The following is a 12616-nucleotide window of genomic DNA, read 5'->3' as shown; positions in this document are numbered from 1 at the left end:
GCCCGCCCGCCGCTTCAGCGCCTCGGCCGGAGACCCTCCCGGCGGCCAACCCCGGGCCTTGCTCTCCTTGGCGCCCGCAGCGCCTCCTTCCCGCAGGCCTTGGTTGACGTTTGGACGCCATGGGGGCAGCAGGCCCTTACGGGGTCCATATCGCGCGGTGGGTTTCGCCCTCCAGGCACACTGCAGATACTCGCGAGGCCATTGGAAATGGGGGTAGCGTGGGCGCCGGAAACCTGCTGAGCGTGCCCCCGGGGTGGCCCGGAAAGTGAGGCCTGGGGTGCACGGCCCGTTTTGCCATCTCCCACAACACATGCAGCTCCCTGGTTTTTGCTGTCTTGGGGGGAACGGCCCAGAGATCCGAAGATACAAATCCCACTGCAGGAAACAGAGCAAGAGCTGCCAAGCTAGTCCTGTGCCATCAGACAGATGGCTGGACTGAAACGACACAAGGGAGATATTTAAAGTGCTCCTATTAAAAGAACCCACTGATACAAAATTGAATGAAAAATTCTGTATCATGAAAATATTTTTCTTGCTCAGAAAATAACTGCTTCCCAGACTTCTAAGGCAGACTGTCACTAACCAGCAAACACAACACAGCCAGACCGTGCAGAAGGCTTGTGCTGCTACAGAAATACCTGAATCTTTAGCTACCACAAATTTGGGTGGCTGATGATGTCTTAAAAAGTTAAAATACAAAGGAAAATGAACTTAGGTCTTTCTATCCGTGTTGTATAGCTTAATGGGTTGGGTGCCTGAGAAACCCAAGCGTCGGTCACATTTGCATAGGCGACATAACCCAACAACTGTGCTCTGACACCTGCTGACAGCCTCTGTGAACGTGAGTGATTACTCAGTTACCGAATGCCAACAGAAGATAAAGAATAATAGAAACTGTTTGCTTTGAAAAGTAATTTGCTGGTGTTATTACTCCTCAGTTATCAGCCAAGATTTATGAACTGCCAGGAAACCCCTTAGATTACCGTTTGTAAGTCACTGGGTTTAGTGGTGTCAGTAATCTAATTTTGTTTAGTTTTCAAGCACTTTGGGAACTGCTTGATAAAACTTGTATGTGCATCAGAGTTGATCCATATACCATCAAGTCCTTTGTTTGCATGCAGAAGCCTGGAAGGTTCCTGCCAGTGAAGGGGGGCGCTTGTAGTGTGTACTTCTGCGTGAAGTACACCGAACCCAAAAATCTACGCACAGCATCTTGAGAGACACTGTAGTCAATTAGCTATTCAGCTACCGAAGTAAACTCTTACAAAACTTGCTCTCACTTGATCTTACCTTAGTATTTGCCAGAGGTAAAGATCTATTTCCTCAGAATCTCCCTTCTTCTGTTTACAGCAATAGAAGTGGGTCAAATTGACACCAGTGGCTTTATTCCTCAGTATTAATTAACTTTGGGACTAGTATTAAATCTCATTAACCAGGACACTGATTCTTCTGTTTGTTGTATCTGCTGTGATGAAGGTGAGCCTTATGCATTTTGCCTGGAGCTCATCTAATTTAGCCTAATGTCGCTGAAAATTGTCTAAAATAAATAAGAGGCAAATATTTCAGGAAAACTGAAATTCCGCTCTCAAAAGCAAGAATCAGAACAATCCAGAGAAATTGCTCACATCGTTGTAACTCTCCACCTTGAACCGCAGACCTGCGAGTTTCAACATGTTGAATGCCAGACTCCTGGTAACAGTATCTCGTGGTATTGCAGGACTTTATTTATGGCAGTTTTATGCAACTATAAGAATGTTCTAGTTTAAAAAGGTCCGTACAGACTTACAGACTGATTTTATAAGATACAGTAATTGTATTCTTACTTCCCTCAAACTACATAGTACTAATGGCATAGAAAATATATTTTTTTCACGACTTTCAGTTTACAAAGGTATCCTTTCTATAGCCCTTCTGTCACCAGCTGCTAACTCTTACAGTACCAATTAAAGAGGCAAAGTTAATGGCAGACCAGCAGAGTGGTTGTCAGTAGAGATGCTGGTGGTAGAGGGCAGCCCTGAACAGCTTTCAGCTTCACCTCAGATTAACCGTGGGGTTAATCCAATTCATAGTCGTAATAATCATCATCTGTGTTTACTTCAACGCTGGAGGCCTCGTTGGGTTTCATTTTCTTTCTGTCCTCTTTGCCTCTTTCCGTGGAAGACAGATTATCCTCGCAATGCTGCAGAATCTTTTTGGAAGACATCCAACTCTCTCCTCGGCTTTCTGCCGGCGCTGCGCACTGCCCTCCCCTGACATCCGTTCCTTTGGCCACCAACGCTCTTCTGGTTCTGAGGAGGTCACAGGTGCAGTTCCAAGGGTTTCCATCTAAATACAGATGACGGAGACGAGGTAAATACTCTAAGACTTTGCGATCCAAGGCAGATATCTTGTTGTTCCGTAAATTTAGAACCTGGAGCTGTTTCAAGTCTTTCAGCTCTTGTTCTCCAACATCCTCTATGTCATTTCCCTTTAGATCCAATCTAGCGAGAGTGTCTGGAAGTCTGAACAAAAATAAAACAATAGAAAGGTGTTATGTTCATCATACTGATTCTGTGTGTCTACGTGGTATTCAGTGGGGTGTTTGCCCAGGTGATCTGACACAGGAAAATAAACTATCAGTAACAAAAATGCAATCTTATGCAAAGAAGATGTGGTCCTGAAACGTTCATGTAATTTTTTTTTTTCAGTTATAGGAACACAGTCTACGCACACTTGAACTGTTTTCCCAAATTATCGCTGTTCTGACCCATACTGGCTGTGTTTCTGCAACTGAATTAAACAGCAATTTTAGTCCTACTGTACTATGAAGAAAGTTATATGTTCAATTGAATGTCAAACTTAAAAATGCATTTTGTACTTTTCCATGCCACAAGTATGCCAGTGACTAAATTATAGCAGCTTGAAAGACCAAACGTTTAGAGAAGCATGGCATCAGTACTTCTGCAAGTATTTCTAGATAAGATTGGTTTAAAAAGTTTTTTTTAATTACTAAAGACCTACATTTTCCTTTCCATTTTGTTCTCCTGCTCCCATCAGATTCAAAATCTAATCATCACAGAATTAGTCCACCTGTTGATATAGCGTTTAATAAATCAGCAACAGGGAAAATAGAAATGCTTTTTGATTTTCTTTTTAAATACTGCTTTACAGAATCAGAACACGTTACATTTAAATGAAAAAAATCAATAATCTCTGGATATGATACTAGACTGCTCAGTATCGTTCTTATTTTCATACATCTTACAAATTTGTGTGATAGGACTTATTTCAAAAGACTCGCTCATTTATGATCTTCTAATTCTCTTCTTCTCTAGTTAGTGACAAGTGCTTAACAGAAAAGCCAGTTAAATGGCATGGAATATTTTTAATGAAACTAATTTCAAAGTATCTTAAAAATCATTGTACTACAGTGGTATGTAAGGTGATGAGATTAAGAGTCATGGTTGGATATTGTATGGAAACTCTAACTCTCAGGGAAATTACAAATAACACTACCAAGAACTATTTAGAATCAAATAGCAGTGTACCACAACTGATAAAGGTTGGTGTGATAATTTATCTCAATGTAATGACACGAGGTACCTTTGGCAGTTTCTAAGAGGGCGCATTGTGATCCTCACTCTCTGGTTTTGATGAAGCTGAGTTTGATCTCTTAGGCTGAAAGGTGGTTGCCATATTTGTGTAAATCTCACAACTTCTGCGTGACTATTTCAAAAATAGGGCAGTTCTGTATTGTGCCGTGTTTCCCAGGGGAGATGAGGATTTTGCGTGTGGATGTGGTGAATCACTCCAGAAAATTTGATCTTACTTGTGTTTGTGACTGCAATAAAGCTGTTTTGAAACCTAACTGCAGGCGATGATTATAGTTGCCCAATATGACACTGCAATGTCAGAAGGGTACTTGGGAGTAAAACCCTAGTGCCACCGATGTCAAAGGCAGGAGGACATCCCTGGAGATGTTTATCCAGACTGATTACAGTCTAAAGCCTGAGCAGCAAGCCCTTAAACCCGTGAAGAGTCTTACTGTACTAATGCTGGATTTAGGCTTTCCGGCTGTGTTGTTTGACTTCAGGCTGCATTGATCTTGAGAAAATAAGGACACTGGAGTGCATGGTGAGGGATCCTGCTGCTGGCAGACAAGCTGTGCACAACGGGGAGCTGACCATGGCAGCCATACTGGGATGCAGCCGCTCCAGGGAGTATTATCAGACTCTTCCCTGCATTCTTACCACTCCCTGCAAGATTTTGTGAGTATGGGTTCTTCTGTTTGAGTCCTAAAAATACTTGGACTTGTGCATTGTTTTCTCAGAAAAAAAAAAAAAGAAACCTACAAACCAAAAAAGGCTTTCATTCTCCTCATTCCTCTCAAATAACTGCTAAGACCAATTACCTGTGGCATATTAAACTGTATTTTTTAACCTTTAACACTGGTGGCTGAGTTCTCAGATAACTGCCAGAAGTAATACTTTTATTTCTGTATATCCATGCGTACCTGGTTATCAGCAGACAATTACATCAAGTACATAAATTTTACATCTTGTCATTTTTTCCCCCTCTCCTAAGTTTACAGCCTCCCCTTGAAATTTGTGTTCATTGTTGACTTGAAAAAAGTTGTACTGTTTAAAGGCTAATAGAGAATGCCTTCCTGTTAATTCTCTTGACTACAAAGGTTGTAAAATAAGATGGATTGGACAATACTAAAGTAACTAGAAAGCATTAAACATTCCTGTCAAGCCAGACTGAAATCAAATATTTATACACCACTGAATCACTTTCTGATTATAAAGCTGCTGGCAAATAGATTCAAATGCTAAACGACCTGATGCTAAATGAATTAAAATTGTACTGCATTATTTATTTGGGCTAGTTAAACCTGTCCACAAGCCATAAAAATAAAATTTAATAGGGCAGTTGTGTTAAAATTGTTGAAGTTAATGGAATTATATTGCTATTTTTATGCCATCTTATTGCACAGCTTTTTGAAGTAATAAAATTGCCACTTTATATCAGACCAGCCTCCATTTGGCTTAACAGACCATCTCTGATAATGGCCAGGGCCAATGCTCAGATGAATGCAAGAGAACCTCTAAGCAGGGCATTAATGAACACAGTGTGCCCAAGGGATGTTTCTTCTGTGCTCCTTTGACTGGAATTTTGCTTATAGCCTGAAGCCAGAGAACTTATACACATTCCAAATACTTTGTAATGTGTGAATTTAATGAAGTTGGGAATGCTAATATCCACTGAAAAAGCACATTCTTTTTGACCAGACTCAGCTCTTGAAATCTTAACATTTTAACAAGAATAAACTCAGTGTGGTTTGGTAGAAACATCAGCCTCAAAATTGCCGTCTTTCCTTTTTACTTAATGTTCTATTCATTTTGTGTTATGGGAGAAGATAAACCTAAGCAGCAGTATAACCTCTCTGTAATCATTCTGTTGTATTCTCCTAGCAGGTTCCTCTTATTCGTGTGCTAATTAAAGAAAGTAGTCTCCCTGGGAGGGACAGATGAGTAGATTCACTGGGGCCACAGATGTAATGAAAACAGCTCTATTTCTATGCTGAGACTTCTAACAAGAGTGCTAATTAGTGCCAATTCTGTCAGTGGGCTTATGGTATGGATAGACTTCTACCGTGACTAGGTCTGGATGCAAATTTTTTTCCAGTTTGACTCTCATTCTCATAACGTAAGGAAGGAGAGAGGACACCTGGGAACCAGCTGTCCTCAGATTCACTTGCCTCAGTGGAATAGAAATGAGGAGATTCTGTTCCAACGCCAGATTAGAAAGCTGCGCGCACTGCTGAAGAGCTCCTGCCTCAAACATGCTGACAGCGTTGTTGTCAAGAAACAAGTGCTTGAGGTCTTGTAGTCCTTGGAAGTCCTGCGCTGTCACTCGCTGAATCAGGTTGTTGCTGCAGTCGAGTTTCTGCAGTCTGCCGGGCAGCCTGAGTGGCATAGTGTGGAGCTGGTTCTTGGAGAGCTCCAGTGTTGTTAAGTTAGGAAGAAGCTGGGCACCATCTATTGATGTCAGCTGATTTTCTGACAGGAAGAACTCAGACAGGTTTTCTAGGTGTTTCAGGTCTCGAAGTCTTACTGTTTTGAGTTGGTTTTTCTCTAATTTTAGCGACAGGAGGGATTTAGGTAGGTCAAGAGGCACTTTGGTCAGAAAGTTGCCACTTAAACTGAGAAACTGTAAGTTTTGGAAAGATGCAAAGAAGTTGGTTGGGAATGAGTTCAGTTTGTTGTCAGCCATGCTCAGATACTTCAGCCCAGGGAGCTTGAGTGGTGCAGACACAGATGCCATGCTGTTGCCATCCAGAATCAGACTCTGTAAATTGAAAAGGGAAGAAAACACACTCGGAGGCAGAGTCGCAATCAAGTTGTTCCGAATATCGAGCACCCTTAGTTTCATCAAACCTTCAAAATCGGACGCATGCAGAGTGTTGATGGAGTTATCAGCGAGTTTTAAAATTTCAAGGCCAGATGGGAGGAAAGTGGGTATTTTCTTCAGTTGATTTTTGTAGAGTTCCAGGGACTTCAAGGTGCTCAGAGCTTTGAAAGTGTTGTTTTCTATTGATTGTGTGCCACTGCATGACAAGACCAGCTCTTCAAGGGCTGACATTCTCCTGAAGTCGGTAATCTTAAAGAGAAAGAAATAATTCATGTGATAGTGCACTGTCTATTTATTGATCTCCTCACTGATTACTTTCTCTGGATGCTCGGGCAATTGCTAGAGTGTATTCTTAAAACACGAGAGAGTAAGAGAAATGGAGCAGTAACCATGGATGTGTTACTATAGGTACCTGCGGTTTGCCAGTATTTACTCACATTCCCAGAATGTTGTTGTTTTAAGTCCATGTTTTGTCTGTTTTCTAGCAAACACATGTTTGAAGAGGAATATTCCTTTCATTTCTGGCCGTTGAATAGCCTATGCAAAATGGAGCGCTGGTATCACACGTGGCAGAAGTCACTGCAGAGAACAGATGTTTTTTACATGTTCAGTGTGCTCAACAGAGCTTGCTGGTGCAGGCCTGACTTCATCATACAGCCATTTCTACAGGACAACAGCATCGTCACTGCAGCACCTATACCCCAGAGGAAGTACATATGGATATCAACGCTGCTCCCTAATATAAAGTTTTGGCAGGAAACGAAAATCTGATTATTACATTTCTTCTCCCCTGTCCCCCCTTTCCTTTAAAAACCTGACAGACTAAGATGACCAAACTGAAAGTGTTGGCTCCATTTGGTCTGAAAATCACCTCTCTAGAACAAGTTGCTTTTTCAGGAACTTAGTTTTTTTTCATTAGCAATAAACAGATGCTTTGCAGTGGTAAATGGGACTTAGATATTGACTGTGACTGAAACATATTTGCCCAGAGAAGCTGTGGATGCCCCATCCCTGGAAGTGTTCAAGGCCAGGCTGGATGAGGCTTTGAGCAACCTGGTCTAGTGGAAGGGGTCCCTGCCCATGGCAGGGGGGGTGGAACTAGATGGTCTTTAAGGTCCCTTCCCACCCTAACCGTTCTATGATTCTATATAGAGGTATACTAATTGTTACATTATTTTCCTGCTCTGTTGGAATCTGCTTGTTTACAAAGCTTTCCACCTTGTGCCTCAAGTTAAGAAGCAACGTTACGTGAATCTGGCAGTCTGCTCCAAGCTGAGACAGAAATCAGCATGCCATGATGGCGAACCTGGGAGTTGTCCGAGCACAGCGGTTACTTAAACAGCAGTTCTCTGTAATTATCAGAGATACTCTCCATTGACGTAGGCGCTTGATTTTTAAAAATTCATTTATATGGGAATCACTGAAAGCTCAGGGCAAGATGAGCAGGTGTTCTGCATGGGAGAGGTGGGAAGGAGTGTCCTCATCTATTTTCCCTTCTTGTGTCCAATAAAATTCTCTCTGCATCTCTCAGGAGTACCACATCAGTAAGAGATGTTAAACTAACATCATGTTGTCTCCCCCAGGCCTTAGTAGCTACCAGTGTATTTTATTCTCATTCAGAGAAGCTACAAAGCATATTTTACAGCATAATCCCTCATCCCAGTCAGGAATCTACCTGGAAGGCAATACAAGTCCTTTCGCAGCACAAGTACCAGGTAGCAATTTTGTTCTATGAGCCTGATTGAATACATTTGGCTATCAGACTTTTGCAACTGAATCTGCATATAAAGTGACTGCTCAAAGATTCCTTCCAGTGTCATTTACCCAGCTCTTGCATGTTTTTGAGTTGTAGCTCTTTACCTTAGCTACAAACCCTGCATTTTAACTTCTGTTAAAATTAGAGCCCAAACACCTGTTAAAGAGGAGTCAGATTTCATTTTGCTTTGGTATCCTTAGTTGTTACTAGCTTCTGATGACATTCACTGTGTCTTGTAAAGTCTGTTCTAAGCATTGCAAAATTTGATGCAGTCAGTGAGAAAGTACAGAGCCTCTACTCCATCAAATTATATTGCAGTTCAATGAGGGAATGTACCTCCGCAAAGAAACATATTCTCACAGTAAATAAAGAAGTTGTCAATTTTCTATTTTTTCTGTAAATGCATTTTTGTAAAATATATATATATATTGTTATATAGCAATTGCAGAATTCCATGTCCAGTTTTGGTCATGATTAGGAGGCTAATCCTGCAAAATTTTATCATAAGAAGTCCCATAGGAATGAACTGCCTTGCTCAAGAGCAGAAAAGCATAGGCATGGGTAAGTGATAAAACAGTCTTAAGGAAATGGAAACAACTATGAACCTTCGTAAGTTCAACGCATTTTCTCCTATAAGTTCAAAAGCAATAATTCCTGATTTTCCTTGGTTTATTGCTGTATGTCTCTAAGAGGCTTAATTTTCATGTTACTAAGTGACAGGGAGATACGTGAAGGTCAATGTGCAGACATTCATTCTGTAACGATGTTAGGGTTCTTAATGTGGATTATTCTAATTTCTGTTTTCCACCTCCAGTATGCTCTGCCGGGCTTTGTGACCATGTTGTTTTGAGTCTTAAACATGTACCCATGCTGTTACAAGCTACCCTGTCTTTCTAATAACAATCAAGACATATTTGAAAGCCTATCAGATCTTTCTGCTATGAGGAAATGTTTTATTCTCTAACTGGACTGTCTGCAAAATGATACTAGTATAGTCTGACATGTTAAAAAGTAGCTTTCCAGAAAATGGAACTAAGATACTGTTACTTTAATAGAAGCATTTTAATAATTTTGTCATTTTTAATGACTTTTTTTTTTATTTTAAGAATTTCTGTGAACTGGAATTTATTATAAGCAGTTTCTTAAACCAGTCCCCTATTGTGGAGGCCAGATAAACAATTTTCTTTTAGCAGATAAAGACCCAGGTATTAATATAGTTAGGAATAAACTAAATCTTAAAGTGAGAATAAACAGGTTATAGATGGTTTTCAAATCAGGAAGGAGGAAGAAAATATTGAAAAAAAGATGGTAAAAATAATCTAGTTTTGTTATTTTGAATTCTGTTTACAACAAACCCCAATTTGTAAAAATACCAGAACTAAAAATACCAGCCAGTGTTTTCGGTGATGACCAACGCTGTCATAATAAATTCAGAGTTGCTCTGGGTAAAAATGGTTTTCTTCAAAATATAGTGTATTTAGCATACAAATGTATCTTCTTTTCTTTTTCATTTATTTACAGTTTTAATAATAACCAATGTAAAGTAATGTCCAAAAGTAAATGGCGCTCAGTTTGAAACAATATCTGTTTATTTGTACCTGAAGGGACCTACAAGGAAGCTGGCGGGGGGCGTCATTTTACAAGGGCCTGTAGTGACAGGACAAGGGGTAATGGGTTTAAATTGAAAGTGGGGAGGTTTAGATTAGATATCAGGAAGAAGTTCTTCCTGGTGAGGGTGGTGAGGCACTGGAAGAGGTTGCCCAGAGAAGCTGTGGATGCCCCATCCCTGGAAGTGTTCAAGGCCAGGCTGGATGAGGCTTTGAGCAACCTGGTCTAGTGGAAGGTATCCCTGCCCATGGCAGGGGGGTTGGAACTAGATGGTCTTTAAGGTCCATTCCAACCCAAACCATTCTGTGATTCTATAATTATTCTGAGGCTGCTAATTGCCAAACCATAGTATATGTGAATGCTTACATATAAAAGTCTCTTGGAGCTTAGCTGTGGAAAGTGTAGGTTGCTAGGCTTCCATTCAACTTCTTTTTGAAAAGATGTTATTTTCTCTAAGATTAGGTAAATGAAAGAATTTTAAAAAATAATAATAATTTTAAAAACCCACAGACTACAAACAAACCCCAAACCAAATAAATGTAGAGTTCTTTTAGCACTGCCAGACATGTACTTTACAAGCAGAAGTCAAAACCTGTTTCTACAAGCACTATGATATGTGCCAGTGGAATTGCTCAGCTGTGTAAAACTAAGCATATGTATTCATGGTGTTCGAGACCTCAGAAGCATAATTTGTTGCACAGAAAGAAAAGTGAAAAATATATTGACAGACGCAGTCTAATCTTAAGGAAAGAACCTACAGAACTACAGGCAGATCGCATGAAAGGACTTGCTTCCTTTTAGTGCAAAGTCAGTAGCAGAAGTAAGGCATACTGATTGGTCGGCTGAATTAATGTATGAAGTGAAGAATTCTCTCCTTGGATGGTTTCACGCACCATTTGTTCTAAACAGGCATAAAGTATTTATTTCACTCTTCTATTCACTTAATATCCAACGTTTAAATGCTTCATAACACACCCGTGTTTTACTCTAGTCAGAACATAAGGTCACTTTACTAGTAACTGAGGAGTAGCTGCCAGCTATGGGCAACTAGCCTAAGAAAGGAAAAACGGCTTGTCTTCCTTATCTTGGAAAGAAAATGCTACTGGTTTGTGGAGGTTTTTTTTCCACAGAATATGTATTTCCTAATAATTAATTTCACAGATCTTTTGTTTAACTACAGCCCGTCAATATAGCTAATCACACCAATGGTTCATTGACGCCTGGAGATATGGGATATCTTGTAGATATGGGCAAGTAAACCAAGAAATCCAGAGATTATATTAGAAGATAAAAGAGAAGTAAACTCTTTCTCAGAGTTAAATTGTAAAATAACTATTTCTCAGTCTGCAACAGGTATCCCAGATGCTGCTCTAAGTTGCCTTTTAGCCCATGTCATTCAACCCTGAGAGCAAAATCAATTTCAGAGCAGTAAAAGTTATATTCTTTGTAAGAGGACAAGCTTACTTAACAGAAAATGTGTCTCTTCTGAACTGAGCATTTTGTATTGTTTGTAGTAAATTGATATACAGCAAGCATGCGTAATAGAGGTGGTTGTATTTCCCTTGTGTCTACTTAGAGAAGTTGAATTTATTACAAAAATATATTTCAGGGTATAGAGAAGCACTGCTCCAGACTGCAGTGCAAAATGAGCATAAACTGATCGTGCCTTTAATAATGTGATCCAATGGTGCCTCAAGAAACTCATCCTTAATAACACAAAAAGTTGGCAGTTTCAGTTAGAAGCTGCTATTGTTTCTGTGGGTTATTGGATAGGCTGAACATTGCTTTTAGAAACATCTCACGCTCTGCCTTGGACTCTTAACAATGCACAAGCAAGTCCTGATTACTTACTCAGCCATTTCTAACAGCAGTTGTATCCTATACTTGCAACTTGAGAGGAAAAGAAGTTCAATTTATTTAATTGGGGAAATGATTCCAGCTACATAAAACCTTTCCGTTTGCTATGGAAAAGTATTACATGATAGCAAAAGCAGCTAAAACGTTTAACAAATTAAAAAAAACCCAACTCTGCAAGTCCATGCTATTTGACCACATAAATACCAAGTCAACATTTGGCTCCAACTTGTAGATTACTACTTTTTGAGTTGTATATAAAATATCACTGTGGCAGTGTGAACTGGTGCTTGGAGACTTCAGGGTAATGAAAACAACACAGGAATATATTTACACATCCTTAAAAAGCATGTAAAAATAAAACCAGATCTGGCAGCATTTTCATCAGTTTTCAGAATGTGGAATAAGATTCTCCCTTCACTTGAAAGCCACCACCATCTGGGACACAGCTTTCAGTTACAGCACACTACAGAAAGTATTTTTAGTGGATTTTTTTCCTACCTGGAGTTGTTTAATTCTGCTGTGACTGATGTAGAGTCTCCTGGTGGTGGAAGGAATCTCTCTGGGGATCTCTGTAGCTCTGTAGCATTGCACTGACTGGGCAGGGTCACAGCTGCATCTTCTTGGGCAAGTGGTACTTAGACCACTGTGAAAAGAGAAGACAAGGACTAAAAAGTAAGATAAATACATCTTCCAAAACAGGAGCTCTGAAATTGTCTCAGCAACGTACAACATGAATTAAGCACCAAAGTCCTTTTATACCATGGAATCTGATAAAAGGACATTATGACTGTGTATTTTATCCCAGTGAAAAAACAGCAAAAACAATACCGTAATTTGCTTGGGTTAAAATGTTGGCAGGCATTACAAAGAGTGAGAAACTTAAACAATGATAAGGTCCCTTTACATTTGTAGGTATGTGAAATTACTGTTATTTATTACCTGACATCTAATCTGCAAACATCCATATTATCTCCAGTTTCCTAGTTTTGTTAAATGTGACAC

The 12616-nt window shown here is 39.9% G+C and overlaps 1 protein-coding gene across 1 annotated transcript; it reads right to left on the bottom strand.

Annotated features, from left to right (window-relative positions):
- Window positions 1-2053: 2053 nt before the first annotated feature.
- On the bottom strand, window positions 2054-12257 carry PODN (podocan; the record flags this gene model as incomplete). The annotated part of the gene is made up of 3 exons (XM_010146532.1): window positions 2054-2501; window positions 5741-6642; window positions 12113-12257. Coding segments are annotated over 3 exons (1495 nt in total), but the record flags the coding sequence as incomplete, so codon positions are not given.
- Between the last annotated feature and the right edge of the window lie 359 nt (window positions 12258-12616).

The sequence above is a fragment of the Eurypyga helias genome, unplaced genomic scaffold, assembly GCF_000690775.1.
Source record: "Eurypyga helias isolate BGI_N326 unplaced genomic scaffold, ASM69077v1 scaffold39192, whole genome shotgun sequence".
NCBI lineage: Eukaryota > Metazoa > Chordata > Aves > Eurypygiformes > Eurypygidae > Eurypyga > Eurypyga helias.
Note: the sequence above shows the minus strand (reverse complement) of the source record. Positions and strands in the feature narration are given on the sequence as shown.